This window comes from Terrapene carolina, unplaced genomic scaffold (assembly GCF_002925995.2).
Source record: "Terrapene carolina triunguis isolate 2854851 unplaced genomic scaffold, T_m_triunguis-2.0 Scaffold211, whole genome shotgun sequence".
Lineage (NCBI taxonomy): Eukaryota > Metazoa > Chordata > Testudines > Emydidae > Terrapene > Terrapene triunguis.
The window spans coordinates 31,628,935-31,653,623 of NW_020664562.1; the positions used below are offsets into that span (position 1 = coordinate 31,628,935).

General features: G+C 43.8%; 1 protein-coding gene across 1 annotated transcript in view; it reads left to right on the plus strand.

Annotated features, from left to right (window-relative positions):
- The first annotated feature begins 2,538 nt into the window (after positions 1-2,538).
- The window catches only part of LOC112109813 (ubiquitin carboxyl-terminal hydrolase 33), a 96,317-nt gene continuing 74,166 nt past the window's right edge, over positions 2,539-24,689 (plus strand). Inside the window, exons 1-3 of the mRNA XM_029912386.1 lie at positions 2,539-2,623; positions 18,801-18,932; positions 22,313-22,366. Of these exons, the coding sequence (XP_029768246.1) occupies positions 18,852-18,932; positions 22,313-22,366 (135 nt within the window). The 5' untranslated portion in view covers positions 2,539-2,623; positions 18,801-18,851. The remainder of the gene's footprint in view (positions 2,624-18,800; positions 18,933-22,312; positions 22,367-24,689) is intronic.

The window sequence follows — 24,689 nt, forward strand, 5'->3', positions numbered from 1 at the left end:
GGCTCCTTCTCTCCCATAACCTCATTAAGTGAAACTACCTCGAAAACATTTTAGTCACACATGGTATCTTACAGTCTGCGAAATGAAAATTACATGTTAAATTATATATCACAAGCATATAAATAGCTTTCTTCTGAAAACTTCCAACAACCTTACATTATAGGATGCATGTTTATTTTGGATAACGTTTATATGAAGGGGTGAAACTAGTGTTCTCAGTAGCAACTACCAAGAATAGGGTGAAAAACAGAGATAAAATTAGGCCGAAATACTTTTAACTGCTCTGTAGAGAAAGATCCCCATATTCAATCATGGGGATCCACACATGGAACAGCTTGCAAGATAGAGACTTCAGTTCTTTTATTATGCATAACCCCCATACTGAATTTACTTCTACAAGTCATGATCTCTATTTATTAGGAAACAAAATCTGCTGTCTAAAAAGATTTGGAAATCTTAAAATTGAATAATCAGTGACCATAGAGTTTAAGCACCTGAAGTAGCTTCTCTCCCCTTTAAGGTATGAATCTCCTACAATCACACAATGGGGATTAACATGGCTGCTCAAAGTTGCTACAGTTTCCATTTCTTAAAGGGAATTTCACTATTTACTCTCAATAAAGCCAGATACAAAGTAAAATGTAGTAAGAATTCTAGATACAAGTCTCCTTTGGACAAACTACTTACTGGAGTAAACAAAAAAGCAGAAGGCCCACACAGACAGGCTGTAGGGTCAGTTGTAGAGACAGGCCAATTGGTACCTGTCAAGTAGTTCATCATATGGCAGGGGGAGACCCTCTGAGCAGGATATGACAATCTTCAGAAGTTCGAGAGCTGGGGCGTAACTGCCGGGGCTCGGGGCTTCAGCCCCAAGACCTGGCAGATGCATCCGGCAGGGCTGAAGCCCCCAGACTCCTCTCCCCATTGGCAGAAGCCAGAGGCAATGCATGGGGGAAGGGCATGGGGGGGTCACACAACCCCCCATTTTTGCACCAGGGTTTGCTGGACCGGCTCAGTCACATGGTGCTGCCAGGCCTCCTCCCTGCAGGGCAGCTGCTGGAGCTCGAGAGCTGTGGCCATGGTGAAAGGCAGCAGCAAACAGCTGGGCGCAGCAGGAAAAGCTGCTGCTTGCTGCTGCCTCTCTTTGTAGAGCTAAAGCAGGGAGGCCTCCTACCTGTTTGCCATTATCTCTCCACAGGGAGCTAACACTTGGGAGCTGCAGGGAGGGGCCACTGAGGATAAGAGGGGAAGCATGTCTGGTGGGACCTGACTCAAGCTTGGGGCGGGAGGTTAACCTTTAAATTGTGCCCCCCCCACCCACCCACCCACCCAGCCAGCACCAGTTATTTCTGGCAGAAGCCCCGAGCTCTCCCCACCACAGGGGAGAAGCCCCGAGGGATATATGGGGGGAATCCATGAGTCACACTTTAATGGGAAAAGAGCTACACAGTACATACAGTTCACGCGCTGCTGTCTCGCCACCCCATCATATGGGGAAAGGCAGAGAAATTTCTCTCCATCCTAAACTATCCACCCAGCCTGGACTCTGTCTCCGTGATGTTCCTGGGGAAGGATGGTCCTTTCCCCTCTCTGCCAGCCCCACCTCCGAGGCGCTGCGAACAGAGCACGCTTGTCCCCGCCTCAGGCGGGCTGGCGCTAGCAAACCCCCGCAGCCTGCCGCTGGGGCGGGGGACACACCTGCCCCGGGGTGGCTGAGAGCTGCCTCCCCCTGGCTTAGTGTCCCGCGCTAGGTGCGCATAGGGCCCCTCGCTTAGCACCCAGCCGGTCTGCGCGCGCAGAGGCCCGGTCCCCGCGTCTGGGCAGCGCCGAGCCCCCCGAGCCACCGGGACCCGGTCACGCGGGGCGCTCACAGCGCAGTCTACGCGCTGCACGGGTTCGGGGGCCCCCGAGGCCAGGGCGGGGAGGGACCAGTGAGGGGCCTCGCTCTGCCCTTACCCGCTCAGGAGCAGGACCCGCCCCGAGAAATGGCCGCAGCCAGCTAAGGGACGAACACACAGCACAACCCCCCCCATGCGCAGACAGAGGCTCGCTCCCTCCCCCCAGCTACGCCCCACCCAGGCTGCGCTGCAAGGCTCCAGCCGACGCCCCAAGTTACCTGCCGGCGGTGAGAACAGCAACCAGTGCCCTGCCCCAGCAGCGCCCTCCCCCGCCCGCTGCTAGGAGACAGACAGGAGATCTACTTCCGGTGTCAAAAAAAAAAAACGCGGGCGGGAGGGAGTCTCTATCTACACCACGTGGGTAATACAGTGCAAGAGTCAATCACCGCCATCTCAGTGCGGGACAAACCCGTGAATGAGATACGCAGCACCGCCATCTTTGTGCGGGGCGAAGCTATCTGAATGTGTGAGATACACCCAGCACCGCCATCTTTGTGCGGGGCGAAGCTATCGGAATGTGCGATACGCCCAGCACCGCCATCTTTGTGCGGGGCGAAGCTATCGGAATGTGTTCGGGACATACACCCAAGCATCGCCATCTTTGTGAGGGGCGCACATCAGCGTCCGGGGCAGACAGCAGCAGGCGAAGCGGAAGGAACCGCTGCTGCGGGCAGCGAGGGACAAGCGAATAGCGGGGTCCCTGTGAGCTGGGCACCGCGAACCAGGTAAGGCCACCGCGCAGCGAGTCCGCGGCCCGAACGCCAACCTCCGCACGTCGCCTGCGGTCTCGTCTGGGCGCTGGGTCCTTCCTGCGGAGAAATGACCCTCTCCCTGGTGGCTCCTTCCCCTCGCGCCCGGGCTCTGACACTGCCGCCTCCGCCAATCCCCAGCGCTGCCCCGGCCCCCCTCGGGCCCGGCCCGGCCCCCCTCCGGACCCGCCCTCCCCGTGCGAGGCCGCCTCCTTGCGCCGCCGGTGCCCCGGCCCCTCCTAGGCAGCGGTCATGTAGAGCCTGTTCTCGGTCAGTGCCACTCCCCGAGCCGGCGGGGCGGGAGGGGCTGCTCGTTCCGTAACTCAGGAGAGGCGCGGCGGAGAGGCCAGCACCAGGGGCGGGTCTGGTGGCCGCTAAGCAGGTTTGCCCTTGGTTGCGCTGTGTAATGGGCCTGTCAGGGGCGGGTGTCCGGCGGGGTCTGCTCGGCGCTGCTGCCCGCTCCCAAGGGCCAGTCCCGCTCAGTGCGCCTCGCTTTGCTCGCTCAGAGCCGCTCGCCTTGCTGCTGCAGCATCAACCATTGGGCCGCCGAGCGAGGAGGGGTGTGCAGAGTGTGGGTGCTCTGCTGGAACAGATGGGTGGGTAGCTGTGAACTTACTAAGTGGAGTTTTCCTAGGATGTTAATACTTTCTTAGCCCCAGTATTAAAGTATTACCGTTCTGAGGTTCGGGGTGTAAGGTACATAAGCCTGTGGCAGTATTTGCCGGTGATTTACATTTATTTTACGGTGGTGATAGCTAAGGGGCATGGACACAAACTTCAGAAAGATCTAATCGAAGGAAGGGATAGGACAGCATGCTTGCCCATAAAATGAAACCTAGACACATTTCTCTTGTTGCTATAATGCTTGTAAATGTAAGCAGTAGATAAAATGTGCCAAACAAATACTGCAGTAGGCTCATTATTGTGAAAACCAATCTAAACTTCTACATGATGGTGGACTCTGAGCTAGCAGAATCCTCATAGAATTAGGGTGTACAGTTCCCTATGCTGTATTAGTGGCATTTTTAATTTTAAAAAAAGTAAATGAGTTGTTTGGATGTATCAAAATAGGATGGAAAATTAAACAAATGACCTTATACCTAAAGAGCATACTCTCATTTTGAGTGTGGTTTTATTTTGAGTTTCCTTTTATTGAGAGAGCACAGGAATTACAAGAACAAAGGTTAATGAAAATGGTTTGCCTGTAAAAATACTATTTGCTTAGGGTGAGTTTTGCATCTCAGAGCAGGGACAGTATTTTCTTCTGTTCTTCGCAGTGTTATCACTGAACATGCTATTGGCAGTTGACTAACAATATGGCAGCGTTTCATAATAAGTGTGGAAAAGTAGATTTTGTGTCTGGGCTGATAAAGCATTGTTGATGTTGTAAGGATAGAATAGATGTATTGATGGAGTTTACATAAAATGAAGTGGTGGGAGATTACTCCTGGGAAGAAGAATGTAAAGCAACTTTAGTCAATTGGTAAATTAAAGGATAAAGTGAAAATAGAAGCGATGTTCCTTTTGTCACATCTCTTAATGCAGGAACAAAGATGCTCAAAACTCAAATAAATGTGAAAAGCTATTCTTTGTGCAATTTATAGTCAACATGAGGAAATTACTGCTGCAGGAGATCAAGACCTATTGTAGCAGGATTTTTGAAAGGACTGGATAATTTTGTGTGCATTTATTGTGTGTGTGTGTGTGTATATATGTGTTTGTGTGTGTATATATGTGTGTATATACACACACACACCCAAACTGTCATAAATATAAAGGGAAGGGTAACCACCTCAGAGTGGGGAGGGAACCCTGACATGTCTGAACTTTAGGGTACAGATGTGGGGACCCGCATGAAAGACCCCCTAAACTTATTTCTACCAGCTTAGGTTAAAACTTCCCCAAGGCACAAATTCTTCCTTGTACCTTGGATTAGGTAAACGCTGCCCCTACCAAGTGATTCAAACAAAGAAGCAGGGAAAGGACTACTTGGAGTCTTATTTCCCCAAAATATCCCCCCAAGACCTACACCCCCTTTCCTGGGGAGGCTTGAGAATAAACAAGATGAGTACAGACCAGCCTTGGGTTTTTAGGATACTAAAAAACCCAATCAGATTCTTTAAAAAAACCGAACTTTACTAGAAAGAAAAAAGGTCAAAGGAGTACCTCTGTAAGATTAGAATGGAAGATAATCTCACAGGCAATCAGATTCAAAACACAGAGGATTTCACTCTAGGCAAAACTTTACAGTTACAAAAAGAAAAAAACAGGAATACACATTCCCCCCAGCACAGAGAAATTCACTAGCCAAAACAAAAGATAATCTAACGCATTTCCTTGCTAAATACTTACTAACTCTATAGGAGTTGGATTGCTTGCTTCTTTGATCTGTGTCTGGCAAAAGCCACATGGAACAGACAGAACAAAGCCTCCTCCCCCCCCAGATTTGAAAGTATCTTGTCCCCTTATTGGTCCTTTTGGTCAGGTGCCAGCCAGGTTACTTAAGCTTCTTAACCCTTTACAGGTAAGAGGATTTTGTGCCTCTGGCCAGGAGGGATTTTATAGTACTGTATACAGAAAGGTGGTTACCCTTCCCTTTATATTTATATGACACACACACAGCTATTTGATAGAAAAGTCTACAAATTAATTATTTGGATACATAAATCTGAAGCTTATTTGGACACGTACTTTGCAATACTGTGAATTGAATGCAGTTTTTTTTTTTTTAATGTACAAGTGGTGGCATAACAGTTGCTGAAAGACCCATAACTTTGAATTTCTTGACTTTTGTATATTTAAATCTGCAGGTATAAAGTTGCATTAACAGCACTGCAGCCATATTTCTTTTATTGGAAAAAAAATGAAATAAGTGCACTTGAATGTCTGGTTATTGAAGTGAACACAGTTGCAAACAAAGACCCTGATCCTAAAACTTGATCTACGCAGGCAAACCCTTATGCCATCATGGAGCCAGTTGCAGGATTAGAGCCAAATTTGATCCACATTTATTTCTTCCCAAAGTTCAAGGTGATGGTCTTTGGGGGGGTGTGTGTGGTTTTTTTTTTTTTTTTTTTTTTTTTTGTTGTTGTTTGTGGTTTTTTTTTTTTTTTTTAATCCTTTTAACTCTTATTAGTGGTCAACTTTTTTTTAATTACTTACATAAGATAATTATATTTCCATGACTGGCATGTAATACCATATAAGGCAATCACTATCTTTATTGATTAACTTTTCTGAATGTTGTATTTTTAATAAACAGTCTTAACATAAACTGCATTATTTTTCTATTTGTGCCCAGACTAAGACTTTGTTTCCTCATGATTTTATTTCTGTATGTTTAATCTTGATGAACATGAATTCTTTCAGAATCCTGCAAAACTTATTTGGATCTGTTCATTATATATTAGTATATATTGATTAGCAATCAGGAAAAAGTCCTATGAAATCACCTGGTAAAATAGTTGTATATTTTAAGGACTTCAACATAATGAAGGAAGTGGGATGTGTGTATTTATGTATTCATTCCAGTACACCAGGGGTCAGCAACCTTTCAGAAGTGGTGTGCCGAGTCTTCATTTATCCACTCTAATTTAAGGTTTCGTGTGCCAGTAATACATTTTAACGTTTTTTGAAGGTCTCTTTCTATAAATCTATAATATATAACTAAACTATTGTTGTATGTAAAGTAAATAAGGTTTTTAAAATGTTTAAGAAGTTTCATTTAAAATTAAATTAAAATGCAGAGCCTCCCAGACCGGTGGCCAGGACCTGGGCAGTGTGAGTGCCACTGAATATCAGCTCGCGTGCCACAGGTTGCCTACCCCTGCAGTACACTATAGAATTTCTATAGTTAAGTGAGGTAGATGAAAACAATGGCTTACATTAAATACTTTATATTTTGTTTTAATATATCGTGATGCTATCTAAATCTAAGTGGAAACGGGGTGTAAGCTTCAGGTTCTGTGCCTGTCGGATGCTTTTGGTGCTATCTGAATTGTCTGTCTCAATGTTTGAGAGGTTAGGGACCCTTTTCAATGATAGGACCTTTATGGATGAGATGGTTCTTCAGTGTTAAGCACTATACAAGTCTATGGTGCTGTGGAATTATAAGCAGTAAATGGAAAAAGAGGCTGCCTAACATGATGATTTAAGATGCCATTCACATTGCTCTAATTGTCAAATCTGCTCAGCAGAACACTTATGAAAGAGTATTATATAATATACTTGGATTTTTAAGATGAGCCTAACAGTGTCATTACCTTACTTCTATAGGACCACAGTTGTGCATGGTGCTATACATGGTCACTTACCTGGTAAATGAAAATGTGCTAAATAAGTAACAGGTCATATCTTGAAAAGCAAAGGCATGATTGGTTCAATGACCATATGGTACAATATACAAGAACATAAGAATGTCCATACTGGGACAGTGATGTGGTCCATCTAACCCAGTATCCTATCTTCTGAAAGTGTCCAGTGCCAGGTGCTTCAGAGGGAAGGAACAGGACAGGGTAATTATGAGTGATCCATCCTCTGTCATCCAGTCCCAGCTTCTGGCAGTTGGAGGTTTAGGGACATTGTAGCATGGGATTGTTCCCCTGACCATATTGGCTAAAAGCCATAGAGACCAATGCTTGATAGAATGAACATCCTGATAGAAGCTTTTGGGAAGACAATGGAGGGAAGTAGGAGCACATTAACTGGAAGGTTTTTCCAAATGAACAGTAGCCACTTGAGAGGCGCTATGGTCCCATGGGTAGGACAGTGAACTAGGTATGAGGAGACTTGGGTTCTGTTCCCAACTCTGCTACTGTCTTACTGTGGCCTGGTCCACACTAACCCCCCACTTCGGACTAAGGTACGCAAATTCAGCTACGTCTAGACAAGACGCGATAAATCGATCCCAGAAGATCGATCGCTTACATCCGGACCAGGAAGTAAGTATAGACGTACCGTGTGTGACTTTTGGGCAAGTTCACAGAATCATAGAACTGGAAGGGACCTCAAGGGATCATCTAGTCCAGTCCCCTGCACTTGTGGAAGGACTAATTATCTAGATCATTCCTGACAAGTATTTGTCTAACCTGTTCTTAAAAATCTCCAATGATGGAGATTCCACAACCTCTTTACGCAGTTTATTCCAGGGTTTAACCACCCTGACAGGAAGTTTTTCCTAATGTCCAGCCTAAACCTCCCTTGCTGCAATTTAAGCCCATTGCTTCTTGTCCTATCCTCAGAGGTTAAGAAGAACAATTTTTCTCTCTCCTCCTCGTAACAACCTTTTACATACTTGAAAACTGTGATCATGTCCCCTCTCGGTCTTCTCTTTTCCAGACTCAACGAACTGAATTTTTGCAGTCTTCCCTCATAGGTCATGTTTTCTAGACCTTGAATCATTTTTGATGCTCTTCTCTTGACTTTCTCCAATTTGTACACATCCTTCCTGAAATGTGGTGCCCAGAACTGGACACAATACTCCAGTTGAGGCTTAATCAGCACGGAGTAGAGCGGAAGAATTTCTTCTTGTGTCTTGCTTACACCACTGCTGCTAATACATCCCAGAATCATGTTCGCTTTTTTTGCAACAGCGTTACACTGCTAACTCATATTTAGCTTGTGATCCACTTTGCCCCCAAGATCCCTTTCCACAGTACTCCTTCCTAGGCAGTCATTTCCCATTTTGTATGTGTGCAACTGATAGTTCCTTCTTAAGTGGAGTACTGTGCATTTGTCCTTATCAAATTTCATCCTATTTACTTCAGACCATTTCTCCAGTTTGTCCGGATCATTTTAAATTTTAATCCTATCCTCCAAAGCACTTGCAGTCCCTCCCAGCTTGGTATCGTCCGGAAACTTTATAAGTGTACTTTCTACACCATTATCTAAATCATTGATGAAGGTGTTGAACAGAACCGGACCCAGAACTGATCCCTGCGGGACCCCACTCGTTATGCCCTTCCAGCATGATTGTGAACCACTGATAACTACTCTCCGGGAACGGTTTTCCAACCAGTTTTGCACCCATGGTATAGTAGCTCCATCTAGGTTGCATTTCCCTAGTTTCTTTATGAGAAGGTCATGTGAGACAGTATCAAAAGCCTTACTAAAGTCAAGTCTGCCACTTCCCCCTGTCCACAAGGCTTGTTACCCTGTCAAAGAAAGCTATCAGGTTGGTTTGATGCAATTTGTTTTTGACAAATCCATACTGACTATTACTTATCACCTTATTATCGTCTAGATGTTTGCAAATTGATAGCTTAATTATTTGCTCCATTATCTATCTTTGTACAGAAATTAAGCTGACTGGTCTGTAATTTCCCGGGTTGTCTTTATTTCCCTTTTTATAGATAGGCACTATATTTGCCCTTTTCTAGTCCTCTGGAATCTCTCGTCTTCCATGACTTCTCGAAGATAATCGCTAATGGCTCAGATATCTCCTCAGTCAGCTCCTTGAGTATTCTAGGATGCATTTCATCAGGCCCTGGTGACTTGAAGACATCTAATTTGTCTAAGTAATTTTTAACTTGTTCTTTCCCTATTTTAGCCTCTTCTGATCGTACCTCATTTTCACTGGCATTCACTATGTTAGACGTCCAATCATCACCAACCTTCTTGGTGAAAACCGAAACAAAAAAATCATTAAGCACCTATCATTTTCACATTTTCTGTTGTTATTTTTTCCTCCTCATTGAGTTGTTTCTGTTCTCTGTGCCTTTGTTTCCCCTTTTATCCTTTGTGCCTACTTTTTGGGGGTAGAACTTTTTGTTGTGACACTGCACCCCATATTTTTCATGATGATATTATGATATGATTGTGGCATAATTATGATGCATATTATGCAAGATGGGTCACGTAGGATGTCATTGGTAAATATGCTTATCCGACTTGTATGTATGTATCATTTTTGTATCTGAAGTTATGAATATTGACTGTATCTGTGTTTCAAATGTAGTTATACCTGGGTGATGCCCACTAGGCAAGATGCTTTCAGTCTAGATGGTGGGGAAAGGCCTATTTAGGGCAATGGGCCATTAGGAAAAACAGTAGGCCTTAGGAGAAGCTTATCCCCCACCTGGTGAGCCTTCCTGAGAATGCTACAGACAGACTGTAAGTAATGGCTGCTATGACTCTACAAGGACATGATTCTGGACTCCATCTCGGGATGTCAGTATTTTTCCACAAACAGGTCTGGGAACCAAGTTTTGAAACAACGGGTTCCCACCATATGCAAAAGCTATGTAAAGCAGTGAGTGACATCATCTCAGGTTCTTCACTCCCCACACAAGACGGCTTCTGGAAACACCAGAGAAACAAAAACTGAACTGGGGAAAGTGTTGGATGCAGGCTAAAGAGATTTAAAGCCTGTGTGTGAAAGACCTGGGGAGTTCAAGCTGTAAAGCAAGTGCAGCTTGCTCTTAAGAATCTGCAGCCTGCTTGTATCATTTCTCAGGGTGAGAATCTGCTAATTCATATCCAATCTATTTAGTATATTAAGCTTAGTTTGCATTTTTTGTTTGTTTTCTAGGTAATCTGCTTTGATCTATTTGCTATCCCTTATAATCACTTAAAATCTTTTGTAGTTAATAAATTTGGTTTTGCTTTATCTAAATCAGTGAGTTGGAGTGAAGTATATGAATATTGTAGCTCAAGGGGCAAAGACTGTTGCATATTCCTCTCCACGTTGAGGGAAGAGCAAACTCTCTGAGCTTACGGTGTACAGTTCCCAGTGTAGTGCAAGACAGTATCATTTTGGGTTTATACTCCGGGGGGGAGGGGTGAAGGAGAATCTGGAAAGCTGGAAAATTGGCTGCTGTCTGTTGTATGTATTTAAGTGGCTTGGGTGAAGCTGCTCTCTCAGGAAGCTCAGCTTGGATGTGTGGCGCCACCTGCTGTCGTGTTGGGTGATAACAGGGCCTGGGTTAGGCTGGCTGTGTCTCCAACCATAGAAAGCAGTGGGAGCTGGGCCAACTCAACTGAGTGGTTATAGGGATGCAGCGGTTTCTCACAGCTCCCAGACTGCACCCCAGGGGTGACAACCTGTGGCACTCGTCTTTCAATGTCTGTATGTTGCCAAGCACAGTGGGGTCTCAATCTGAGCTGGGTCCTCTAGATCAGACGTGGGCAAATTACGGCCCGCGGGACCGTCCTGCCTGGCCCCTGAGCTCCCGGCCGGGGAGCCTAGTCCCCGGCCTCTCCCCCGCAGCCATGCCGCTGCGCAGGCCGCATTCTGGCCTGCCGCTCCTGCTGGGCAGCGTGGGGAGCGCAGCTGGCTCTGGCCGGGTGTGTCAGCTGCGAGCTCCTGCTACTGGTAAGGGGGCGGGGAGCAGGGGGGTACTGGGGGACAGTCAGGGAGGAGGGGGCGGTTGGATGGGACGGAGGTTCGGGGGGGCGGGCGGTCAGGGGATGGGGAACAGGGAGGGTGGGGAGTGGGAGTCCCAGGGGGCCTGTCAGGGGGTGGGGGTGGGGTTGGATAAGGGTATGGGATCCTGGGGGGTAGTTAGGGGCAGGGGGTCCCAGGAGGGGGTGGTCAGGAGACAAGGAGTAGAGGGCGGTTGGATAGGGGGTGGGAGTCCCGAGGTGGCTGTCAGGGGGCGGGGGTGTGGATAAGGGGCGGGGCAGTCAGGGGACAGGGAGCAGGGGGGTTGGATGGGGGTGGGGGTCCCGGGAGGGGGTGGTCAGGGGACGAGGAGCAGGGGGGGTTGGATGGGTTGAGGGTTCTGAGGGGGGCAGTCAGGGGGCGGGAAGTGGGAGGGGGCGGATAGGGGGCAGGGGCCAGGCTGTTTGGGGAGGCACAGCCTTCCCTACCTGGCCCTCCATACAGTTGCGCAACCCCGATGTGGTCCTCGGGCCAGAAAGTTTGCCACCCCTCTTCTAGATGCTACAGTCATACAAATAATAAAAGTGAAAAAGGGCACCAAGCTGGAAGTGAGCCATGGACACAGGACTAACTACAAAGTGGAATGGAGTACTGAGGACAGAGGTGGAGCTTATGGAGTACTTTGAAAGTTTAAAGGAGAACATTGAAGTCAGTGCATATATTTGAGAAGTGGCTACTGTGGGAGGGAGAGATGTGGTCAGAGCAATGAGAAAGTAAGATAATCTTAGCCCCTGTATTTTAGATGGAGTAGAAAAGGTGGAAAATGGAAAAAGGAGAGGCGAGCAAGGAGGAGACTACAGTAGTCAAGAAAGGATAAGGCACCAGAACATGAGTTGGTTTCTTGGCCACAGGGATAGAAGGAAAGAAAGGAAGGAATTAATTTTGGTAACAAAAAGAGAGAAGCCTTTTGATCGCATCTATATGAGGGTCTGGCATTAGTATGGGATTCCCTGTATAAGCCAGTAACTGCTGCCTAGTGCTAATGGAGGTCATTCATCATAGATGGACATATGTGAGAATATATGTTCTTGATTCCAGATTGCTCTTTGATACAGGCTGCATGTAGGAAAAATAGGAGCTGAATTTGTGATCTTGGATTAACTGCATGAAAGGTTCAGCTGAACTCATCAATCTTAGTTGGACTCGAGGCACAATTCCAGAGGTTTAAAGCAGCTTGTTAGTTACTAATCCAGTAATACAAGATGAACTCACTGCTAGCTTGCTTTGTGTTACCGGGAGTAATACATTCAGAAATCTTATTACATAAAATAATTAAGCCTTTAGGCCTTACTAATCCATTATACCCTTCCTTCTAAGTGAAGCATTTTTGTTGATCTTCAGCCTTAAAACAGTACTGAGGTTTTCAGCTGGGGTAGACTTTATTCAAAACCCAGTCACCCATTTCTAATGCCTTGGTAGGGCTTGTAATAAGTGCAAAAAGAAGCCTTCATTTCTGCTACTCCTTCCATATACTCAGTGGCTTTCTTCATTCTAACTGGAGTTTATTAATGTTAAAGGAAATTGTGGAGGATTCACCATTTTGAAACTTTCACTTCAGCTTAGATTTTATCTAATTGTAAGAAAATGTGTAAGAGCAAAATCTTTCATATATTTTTAAACATGAAAAGTACAGTTAAGTTTATATTCATTTTGATCCAGAAAACCATCTTCATTGCAGCATTTGGCAGGAAAATTAAAATTATTCTGCAAATAGAGACTTAGTTTAAATAATTTGAGGAACACTTCTCTAGTTGCAGCTTGGTCTTGGGTATGACATTTTTTAACTTCTAATCGCTGGTCTGGTACCAGAGCTTGGAAGATATTTGTACTGGTTTGCAACAGTACTCTAGCCTTGCCAAGTCAGAACATTTTGGCTCATAAAGTAAGTTTGTTTGTTTTATAATTTTGCTACTGTGTTAATGAATGTTAACTCTATTAAACTTTGACATTTTCAAAAGATCTTCCATCAAAAGTAAATGCTTGTATCACAATTGTTGTGCTGTCTCCCTGTGGGAGGCTGTATTGCACTAACAAAAGTATTTCCTTATTCTACATTCAAGAGGAGCTAAAATGGCCCAGATAAGTGGAGAAAATATTGATTTTAGAAATAAAAGGTTTTGATGTTAACCCTGCTCATTTAATTGTTTTGATTTATAATGTAGTTTTAAAAAGCATATTTACTTGATTCTAGGCATCTTTGACATACATTTAAAATATAGTTTGGTAAAAGATAAAAGCAGCAGCTTTTCTTCCCTCTGTAACCTCAGGTAACCAATCAAAGATTAAACCAGACCCAAACAGTGCATCGTTTCATCTACAAATAACTTAATTCGGCCTTTTTAATTGGTAGGATAGGGTTGTAATCAATGGTGATTGTGAAGGTAGAAAAAACAGAAAGTTGATTTGGAGTGAGTTTGAGATGGCAACTGGATGAGATATTTGGAAGATGATTCAGTAGGTAAGACTACTACGTTAAAAAGTTAAGTCTACCCAGTCACATCGCTCATCGGTATAAAAAATTCACATCCCTGAGTGACATAGTTAAGCTGACCTAACTCCTAGTGTAGACAGTGCTGGGTCAACGAAATAATTCTTGCATAGACCTTGTTACCATCTCTCGGAGTGGTGGATTCACTATGGTAACAGGAGAACCCTTCCGGTCGCTGTACTGAGTGGCCACACTGATTGCTCTACAGCAATGCAGCTGCACCACTGTAGCAGTTTAAGTGTAGATGTAACCAGAGATTGGTCAAGGGTGGACAAGATGTAAAATTGGGAAGCATTGGCATAGACGAAGTAAGTGAAACCATGAGATTGGTGGGTTCCTTGAAGGAGGATTTGGAGAAAGAGAAGAAGAGGGATGCCAACTTATCTGGGCTATAGAGAGGATGAGGAAAGGCTGAAGGTGCAATTGTCAGTGTCTAACATAGTGAATGCCAGTGAAAATGAGGTAGGATCAGAGGCTAAAATAGGAAAAGAACAAGTTAAAAATTACTTAGACAAATTAGATGTCTTCAAGGCGCCAGGACCTGATGAAATGCATCCTAGAATACTCAAGGAGCTGACTGAGGAGATATCTGAGCCATTAGTGATTATCTTTAAAATGTCTTGGAAGATGAGAGAGGTTCCAGAAGACTGGAAAAGGGCAAATATAGTGCCCATCTATCAAAAGGGAAATAAGGACAACCTGGGGAATTACAGCTCAGTCAGCTTAACTTCTATACCTGGAAAGATAATGGAGCAAATAATTAAGCAATCAGTTTGCAAACATCTAGACGATAATAAGGTGATAAGTAACAGTCAGCATGGATTTGTCAAGAACAGATCATGTCAAACCAACCTGATAGCTTACTTTGTCAGGGTAACAAGCCTTGTGGACGAGGGGAAGCAGTAGACGTAGTATATCTTGACTTTAGTAAAGCTTTTGATACTGTCTCGCATGACCTTCTCATAAAGAAACTAGGGAAATGCAACCTAGATGGAGCTACTGTACCATGGGTGCAAAACTGGTTGGAAAACCGTTCCCAGAGTTTGGGAAGCATCTGGAAGTGCATAATGAGTGGGGTCCCGCAGGGATCAGTTCTGGGTTCAGTTCTATTCAATATCTTCATCAATGATTTCAATAATGGCGTAGAGAGTACACTTATAAAGTTTGCGGACGATACCAAGCTGGGAGGGGTTGCAAGTGCTTTGGAGGATAGGATTATAATTCAAAATGATCTGGACAAACTGGAGAAATGGTCTGAAGTAAATAGGATGAAATTTGATAAGGACAAATGCATGGTACTCCACTTAGCAAGGAACAATCAGTTGCACTCATACAAAATGGGAAATGACTGCCTAGGAAGGAGTAGTGTGGAAAAGGATCTGGGGGTCATAGTGGACCACAAGCTAAATATGAGTCAATGGTGTAACACTGTTGCAAAAAAAGCGAACATTATTCTGGGATGTATTAGCAGGAGTGTTGTAAGCAAGACAGAAATAATTCTCCCACCCTACTCTGTGCTGATTAGGCCTCAACTGGAGCATTGTGTCCAGTTCTGGGCACCACATTTCAGGAAGGATGTGTACAAATTGGAGAAAGTCCAGAGAAGAGCAACAAAAATGATTAAAGTTCTAGAAAACATGACCTTTGAGGGAAGATTGAAAAAATTGGGTTTGTTGAGTCTGGAAAAGAGAAGACCGAGAGGGGACATAACAGTTTTCAAGTATGTAAAAGGTTGTTACAAGGAGGAGGGAGAAAAATTGTTGTTCTTGACCTCCTGAGGATAGAACAAGAAGCAATGGGCTTAAATTGCAGCAAGGGAGGTTTAGGTTGGACATTAGGAAAAACTTCCTAACTGTCAGGGTGGTTAAGCCCTGGAGTAAATTGCTTAGGGAGGTTGTGAAATCTCCATCATTGGAGATTTTTAAGAGCAGGTTAGACAAACACTTGTCAGGAATGGTCTAGGTAATACTTAGTCCTGCCAGGAGTGCACGGGTCTGGACTAGATAACCTCTCAAGGTCCCTTCCAGTCCTTCTGTGTAGTTGAAGAACCAAAGAAACATAGAGCTGCAAAAGCCAATAGAAAAGAATACAAAGAATAGAGAAGTGCATCTGTGAACTCATTAGTATGATTTAGTTTAGGAACTTGGTATAGGTGATTCATTCTGGAAGGGGTTATTGAAAGAGTTGGAGGAGAGGAAATCTACACAGTATGTTCCAAATTTTGGTGATAAATCAGAGGAGAGAATAAGATGGTAGCTGTTTGAGCAGTGTGGATCAAGAGAAAGTTCTTGGGAGAGCATAGTAAAGGCTGTCAGATTGCACAGGCTATAGACCAGTGGTTCTCAACCAGAGGTTCGCGTATCCCTGGGGTACGCAGCGGTCTTCTAGGGAGTACATCAGCTCATCTAGATATTTGCTTAGTTTTACAACAAGCTACATAAAAAGCGTTAGCGAAGTCAGTACTGTGACAGTGTACCCCATAAGGCTTTATGGGGAGGGGGTGCTTATAAATGTATGTATGACATAACTGGAATATGTTTTGTGCTGCCTGTGCCAGGTAACATATCTCCGTAAAGGTTATGGTCTACTATATCTATTCATCCTATTTGTACATATATATATCATTTTCTACTTGAGGTTAAGAATATGGGCTGTATGCTTGCTTGGTTTCTAAGTAAGCTTTGGGAGGCATTTGGTCAGCTTCTTTAGGAAGGAATTCGCCAGGTTAAGTACCTGATCAGGGAACAATGCATCTTGGAATGCTCCAGTCCACTTAAGAAGTCTTCCTGGAGACATGCAAGATTCCATGTGGGCAATGGCTTCAGCCTGTAAAGACTGAGTCATGCAGGGACATGTGACTTGCCCAGGTGACTCCAGAACTCCATCTTGGAGCTGGACTTTGCATAGGAGGGAGGAGGGGGGTCTCCTCCCACAAGAGAGAGTCTATTTAACCCTGGGGGAGACCCCTCCATTTTGTCTTCAGCTGGCTAAAGAAGGAGCCTCTCCACCCCCCCAGGATGCTTGAAGGAAACTGAAACAAAAGACAGTAACTACAGGGGTTGTGAGAGATTGCTGAACCCAGGCTAAAGGGAGATTAGCCTGTAAAAGGGAGCATTCTGGAACTGGTGAGGAACTTATCTGTATTTAGTTTGATTAGGCATAGATTTGCGCATTTTATTTTATTTTGCTTGTGACTTACTTTGTTCTGGCTGTTACTACTTGGAACCACTTAAATCCTACTGTTTGTATTTAATAAAATCACTTTTTATTTAATAATTTACTCAGAGTATGTATTAATACCTGGGGGAGCAAACAACTGTGCATATCTCTCTATCTGTGTTATAGAGAGCGAACAATTTATGAGTTTGCCCTGCATAAGTTTTATGCAGGGTAAAACGGATTTATCTGGGTTTAGACCCCATTGGGAGTTGGGCATCTGAGTGCTAAAGACAAGCACACTCCTGTGAGCTGTTTTTGGGTAAACTTGCAGCATTGGAACAAGTGATTCAGACCCTGGGTCTGTGTTGGAGCCAGACGGGAGTGTCTCGCTCAGCAAGACAGGGGGCTGGAGTCCTGAGCTGGCAGGGAAAACAGAAGCAGGGGTAGTCTTGGCACATCGGGTGGCAGCTCCCAAGGGGGTTTCTGTGATCCAACCCGTCACAAGTACAAACTAAAATTGAATACAGAAAATGACTTGTTTATACTGCTCTATATACTGAAATGCAAGTACAATATTTATATTCCATTCAATTTATTTTGTAATTATATGGTAAAATGAGAAAGTAAGCAATTTTCCAGTAATAGCGTGCTGTGATACTTTTGTATTTTTTTATGTTTGATTTTGTAAGGAAGTAGTTTTAAGTGAGGTGAAACTTGGGGTATGTAAGACAAATTAGATTCCTGAAAGGGGTACAGTAGTCTGGAAAGATTGAGAACCACTGAATCATACATACCTTGCATTTGAGGGAATATAACTAGTTTAGTTTTTTCCTTTGTATTGCAAAACAATCAGATATATTTGTGCAACCACCAAATAGTGGTTTTAACTGACATCTGACCAAGTGACCAGGTCTGAGACAACGTAGGTATGCTTCTAACAAAAGATTTTTGGCATTAAACCAGCCTTGCATCAGAGAAAGTGGAAGTCTGGCAAAGATCTGAAGGAAAGAGTTCTGTACTACATGTGACGTTTTCCTTTTGACATCTAATATGCCTGCTCAGGAGTATATGTCACTGTAAATAAATGAGACCAGGATAAAGTTCCCTATGTCTGCTTCTTTCTCCTTCAACAAGGGAGTCATGGACTGTGAAATCTGGTTTTCCCCCTGTGAAATCTATGGGTTTTTTTTTGCGCTTTTACCCTATATTATACAGATTTCACAGGGGAGACCAGAGTTTCTCAAACTGGGGGTCCTGACCCAAAAGGGAGTTGCAAGATTATTTTAGGGGGTTTGCACTATTGCTGTCCTTACTGCTGTGCTGCCTTCAGAGCTGGGCGGCCAGAGAGTGGTGGCTGCTGACTTAGCACCCAGCTCTGCAGGCAGCAGCGCAGAAGTAAGGGTGGCAGTATGCCATCCTGACTTCTGAGCTACTGCTGGCAGTGGCTCTACTTTCAGAGCTGGGCTCCCAGTCAGCGGCTGCCACTCTCCAATTGCCCAGCTCTGAAGGCAGTGCTACCGCCAGCAGCAGTGCAGAAGTAAGGGTAGCAGTATCACAACCCCCTCTATAATACCTTGCGACCATCCTCCAACTCCTTTTTGGGTCTGGATCCCTACAATTACAACACCATGAAATTTCAGATTTAAATAGCTGAAATCATGAAACTTACAATGTTTAAAATCCTATGATCACGGTCAATTTCACAAATTTGGTAGGGCCCTAGTGATTAGGTTCTCCCTCATTGTTCAGTGTGGGGGAACATGACTTCACCTACATTGGCCCTGTTGCTTGCACGGTAGCAGGATTTCATAGGTCTATGTCTCAGTAAGTTACAAATACAAAAATCCATTTTAGTGCAGGCTTGCAATTTAGCAGGTTCAGCTGTATTTAATTTTATTTACTAGATTCTTTTACTTTCAATAAACAGTTATTTGCATTCATTTTAAAATGCAGTGTGTGCATTTTCCAAGTGTACTTTTATTTAATTGAACAGATAATGGGATTGTCCTGGTTTTATATTATAAGGTTAAATGTATACAGCAGCTCTGTCAAATGTCTAATATTACTGCTTACAAGAATAAAATTTCTTCAGGTTATACTTAATTTATTTTATTCTTGTTTTGTAGATATTGCCTCATCTTAAAAGCTACAAGAGCTAGAAAACTACTGTTATTAAAATGTCAGCTCTCAGCAGTGATTGCCCACACTTGGAATCGGTTGGCGAAATAACAAAGGAAGAATTGATACAGAAATCTCATGTGAGTTTCAGTTCTTTAGTTGGTTCCCTGCTGGAGTAAAACCAGTTGTGTATTTTAGCTGCAAGGCTTGTTGCTAATGGATCGACAAATTACTGTTTGTGCAACACATTTAAGTGGTAAATGTTATCATGGACAAAATATTTAGGTTAAAATCTTACCATTTACACTGTAAATTGCAGCGTACACGATCTGAGTTCTACTGTTAAACAAAAGAAACAAGAAGAATGGAGCTGATTAAGCAGTAAAACTAGTTATTTCATACATTACATTTAAAGATGAATAATTATATACCAGCAGTACCAGCTAGCCTGTCTCAAGGGTTCTTTACCTCTTTCATAGTATGGACTATATTTTAAGATAGATTTTTGTGGGCTGGCTCCTATTTGTGATTGTACAGACCGCTTCCCTTTTCATTTGCAATCCGGTAACGTCCCTGTAGCAACTACAATCGCTAAGGTGGAAAAGTAACATGAAGAAAGAATTTATTGTATTTTAGCTGACTTTTAATGCTATTATCAGAGAAAATAAGGAGAAGAAGCTAGCATCCTGTGACCAGCCAACTCTCACTGGACCGCCACATGCTCCTTGGTCCAAGGACCACAGTTTGAGAACCTCTGCTCTATCTAACCTTTGCTTCCTACCTCTTTAAATATGGCAGCTGAAATTTTTAATAATTCATAACTATAGTGGCTCTGAGGTGGAGAAAGACTCCAACTTCTTCTGCTTTATGTATATTTTCTTAAACTGAAAATGCAACAGTTGGGTTCTTGTTTCTCTGTTCAGAAATATGGCACTCCTGTGCTACTACATATTTTTGTATGCGGTTTATTTTGAGATTAAAAAATTTCATGCTTCTGTATTAAAGGAAAGACAAGCCCCAGAATGGTTGGTTTTAAAATGATCACCAGTGTCTGTTAGTGTGACCTTGAAAGCTTAAAATGAGATGGTATATGTACTTAAACTTTACACTTAGGTTCCTTTTTAAGCCCCAAATAACAAATGAAATATCACATTGTGCTGTATAGCAGACTTTTCTCTTGATGTCTATTCCCTTCTATTCTAGAACACTTAAGAAATTTAGAGAGTTTTGGCACATTCTAATAAGATAATAGAAGCGGAACAAAAACTGAATGGCATCAACAAAATTCTTGATTTTAAACTAAGACTAGATTACAGAAATTGTAAATTCATCTGGTGATAAGCTACTGAGTATTTAAAGTCTTCATTGCAGTACCAGTTACTTCGTGTTGTTTTGCACTGGAGTCTTGTTTTCTTGGGCCATGCTACTGCATTGGTTTTCATAGACTCCAAGGGAAGAAGGGACCATTGTGATCATCAAGTCTGACATCCTGTCCAACACAGACCACAGAACTTCCCCAAAATAATTCCTAGAGCAGATCTTTTAGAAAAACATCCAATCTTGATTTAAAATTGTCAATGATGGAGAATCCACCATGATCTTATTAAATTGTTCCAGTGGTTCATTACTCACACTGTTAAAAATGTACACCTCATTTCCAGTCTGAATTTGTCTAGCTTGAACTTCCAGCCATTGGATCATGTTAGACCTTTCTCTGCTAAACTGAAGAACCCATTATTAAATATTTGTTCCCTCGAAGGTACATATAGACCAGGGGTGGGCAAACTTTTTGGCCCGAGGGCCACATCGAGGTTACAAAACTGTATGGAGGGCCGGGTAGGGAAGGCTGTGCCTCCCCAAACAGCCTGGCCCCCGCCCCCCATCCGCCCCCCCCCCCCCCCCCCCCCCCCCCCCCCCCCCCCCGGGACTCCCACGCCTATCCAACCAACCCGCTCCCCATCCCCTGACCGCCCCCACCAGAACCTCCACTTCATCCAACTGCTCCCTGTCCCCTGACTGCCTCTCATCCAACTCCCCTGCTCCCCACCCCCTTACTATGCTGCCCAGAGTGGCAGGACTGGCTTATTGGAAAGCCTGGGAGGTAGGCAGGCGCAAGCTGCGCTGCCCACACAGTGGCGTAGCTGCGGGGGAGGAGGGGCAGCAGGGGAGGGGCTGGGGACTAGCTTCCCCTGCCGGGAGCTCAAGGGCCAGGCAGGACGGTCCCGCGGGCTGCATGTGGCCTGCGGGTCGTAGTTTGCCCACCTCTGATACAGACTAATCAAGTCACCCCGTAATCTTTTCTTTGTTAAGCTAATGAGAGAGATTCAAGGAGCTCAGTCATAAGGCATATTTTCTAATCCTTCAGTTCACTGGTTCTCAACCAGGGGTACACATACCCCTGGGGGTATGCACAGGTTTTCCAGGGAGTACTCAATCTAGATCAGTGTTTCTCAACCTGACAGTTGTGACCCCCGGGGGGGGGGAGGGGGGGGTGTCTCAGGACAGGTTTAGGGAGATTGCAAGTGCAGTGCTGATACTAGGGGTGGCAAGCAGGGCCATTGCCTGGAACCACTTGCCACAGGGCGCCCTGTAAAGCTAAATTATAGTGCTTCAGCTCCGGGCAGCAGGGCTTGGGCATCCGCCCCACCCACTGCCTGGGGCTCCAGCTTCAGACAAAGCTCACAAGTGAAAAACAGGCTCAAGTATCACACTGAAATGTAACTTCAATATTTATATTCCAATTGATTTTATAATTATATGGTAAAAATGAGAAAGTAATCAATTTTTCGGTAATAGTGTGCTGTGACACTCTTGTATTTTTACGTCTGATTTTGTAAGCAAGTAGTTTTTAAGTGAGGTGAAACTTGGTGTACGCAAGACAAATCAGACTCCTGAAAGGGATATAGTAGTCTGGAAAGGTTGAAAACCATTGCTTTAGTTAATCATTTTCCTGGGCCTTCTCTGAACCCTCTCCAATTTATCAACATTCTTCCTAAATTGTGTTCACCAGAACTGGCTGGACACAGTATTCCAGCAGTGGTCGCACCAGTGCCAAATACAGAGGTAAAAAAACCTCTTTACTGCTACTCTTTTATGCGTTCAGGATCTCATTAGCTCTTTTGGCTACAGCATCCCACTGGGAGCTCATGTTCAGCTGATTATCCAACATGACCCCTAAATCTTTTTCAAAAGTCATTGCTTCCCCAGGTAGAGTCCCCCGTCCTGTAAGTATGGCCTACATTCTTTGTTCCTAGAGGTCTACATTTACATTTAACCATATTAAAACTCATATTGTTTTCACCCAGTTTACCAAGCTATCCAGATTGCTCTGCGTCAGTGACACATCCTCTTCATTATTTACCATTCCCCCAATGTTTGTGTCATCTGCAAACTTTTATCAGTGATGATGACTTTGTTTTCTTCCAGGTCATTGATAAAAATGTTAAATAGCATTGGGCTAAGAACCAATCCCTGGAAACTGGATTAGTAAAATAATTCCTTATCTATATTTTATTAACAGGGCACTTGTCAGGACTGCAAAGTTAGAGGACCAAACCTTTGGGCATGCTTAGAGGTAAGCTGATCTACTGCAGGGGATATGTGTGATAGATCTGGGTACTCCTCTAATGAAGCTGTATGTAAAGGTTTGCAGCAATTCCTGCACAAACAGCTATTCTGAGGGGCTTAAAATTTAACTCTAAACATTGCTTTATATCAATGCTTACCATACATGCTTTTAGCCTCAAAGTGATTTGCTTTGTAACCAAGATTCAGACACACTTACATTTTGTAACTGAAAATGATCATGAGTTTAAAAATGAAATTTTGCTGTCTGTTCACTGGCCTTTCCAGGGTTATTTGTCAGTGAGGTAAATTATAAAATAGTTTTAGGAAATCCTATGTTCTGCCTGGTCAGTAGTCCTAGGAAGGTCTTAATGCATCACAACAAATTACATTTCTTGAGTTGCTTTACAAAGAGTGGAAATACTATTGGTATTTACAGTAAATTCTGACTTGTCAGAGCACAGCATTACCTGGTGCAGTGTTTCTCAAATGCGGCCACTGTGTCTGCATGTGGCCACCAGGGACTTTTCTTGTGGCCACAACCTCCTGGGCGGTGATGGGGGGAGGGAAAAGCCAGCAGTGGTTGGGCCCTGCCCACCTCTGGAGACACAAGAGCTGGAGGAGCAGGCAGATAGTGAGTTCCCCACTTTCCCAGGGTTGGTGGGGTCAGGCTTCAGCCCTTGGGTGGCGGGTGGAAGGCTCCAGCCACTGGGTTTCAGGCTTTGTTCCCGGGCCATACGGTGGCAAGCTCTGGCCCCAAGATCACTCCCCCCTCCAGTGCCCTTGGCCCCCACTACCTCCATATCCACCTCCCCATCCAGGGCTTAATTTGTCTCAAAGCTTGCCGGGGCTGAGTAAGTCTGCTGTGAAAAGTGATATTTGTACTTTTAATATCACTTTTCACAGCAAACTTAGTAACTAGCACATCTTAACACAAAAAAAAAAAGGCAACCAAAAATCAAGACATAAGAAAAAAGACAAGAACGTACAAAGCACCTTAGTTATGTTTCTATTCTGTTAGGCCCAGTAGAGAATAGAGACAACTGTTAATGATTTTTTTTATTGAGTCTGGAAAAAAAATCCTACATAAATTACAATGATGTTGACATGTATATGTGCATATTTATTTGTTTTTCCTAAAGTTAATTAAGTATTTTAGGAAAAATTGTCAGAGTGGCCACTAGCAACAGATGGTGGCTGCACTCTGAGGCCACCAAAAATTTTTTTGTGAGAATCCCTGACCTAGTGTCGCTTCATTATCACCAAGCAAAACAAGTAAAATAAACATTTATTCAAACATTTAAAAATCCTATACAAACATTTGAAAAGTATTCTTTCTTCAGGCTTTGTCCTTACCTACTTACCTCTTTTCCCTCTCCCTCTTAAAATAACTTAACCACCTTACCTCCAGCATTAAGATATATTGCTGCTTCACCCTCCCAGCTTTTGGCATGAAGGGGGCTTCCAGATGTTTTTAAAAAATGAATGGAGAGAATGTTGCTTCTGATTAAGATGCATCTCTGTGATACAAGAGGGGAAGTGCAGCTGAATCAGCTGTAAAATGTCACTCGAGGTGCTGCAGGTGTGCAGATCTGCCTCAGCAGGGTTTTTCAACTCCTCAGTGAGCTCAGATGCATATCTCTTGTCAACACTCAAATCTGGGCTGAAAGGTGACAGGGAGCAGCCAGTATGTATATATTTCTAAAATTGCTTTCCACCCCCCCTCCTCTTCAAGAGAATCCTGGTTGCAAGAAGAATAACAGATTTTTCTGTTCTTTCTCTCAAAAAGAGAGAATGTTGGCTGAAGTTTTATACAATTTCTCATTAAGCTATTTTTTTAAGCTACCAAATTACATCTAAAAAACCTTTTAGCAGAGGAAACCGAAGTGGAAGGAGTGGAAAGGATGGGAATATCAGGTGGAAAAGTCACAAAACCAAAGGGGGTGGGGGGAGGGGAGAGAGAACACTTGCTAAACAAAAAGAGAGGCATTTGCTAAACAAAAATCATTTTTTGTCTGTTTTGAATTTATATCCGCTTTAATCTGGAACACTTGGACATTTATTGAATAATTTATTTTAATTTCCTACCAATATTTCCATAGGGTGATATTATAGTCACAATAAGACACTTCAAAGGAGGTGTCATGGTGTGATATCTCTTCTTCTTGGATGATTTGGCACCTTGCCTTCCCCTTTGTGCTTAGCCAAACACCCAGCACATGGTGAGATCCCAGCATGATAGAAACTTCATTATGCCTCATTGCTTAACCAGTATCTATTGTTATCTTCTGTAAATGCATGCTATTAAAGTTTTAGAAAGCAGTTAATGCAAA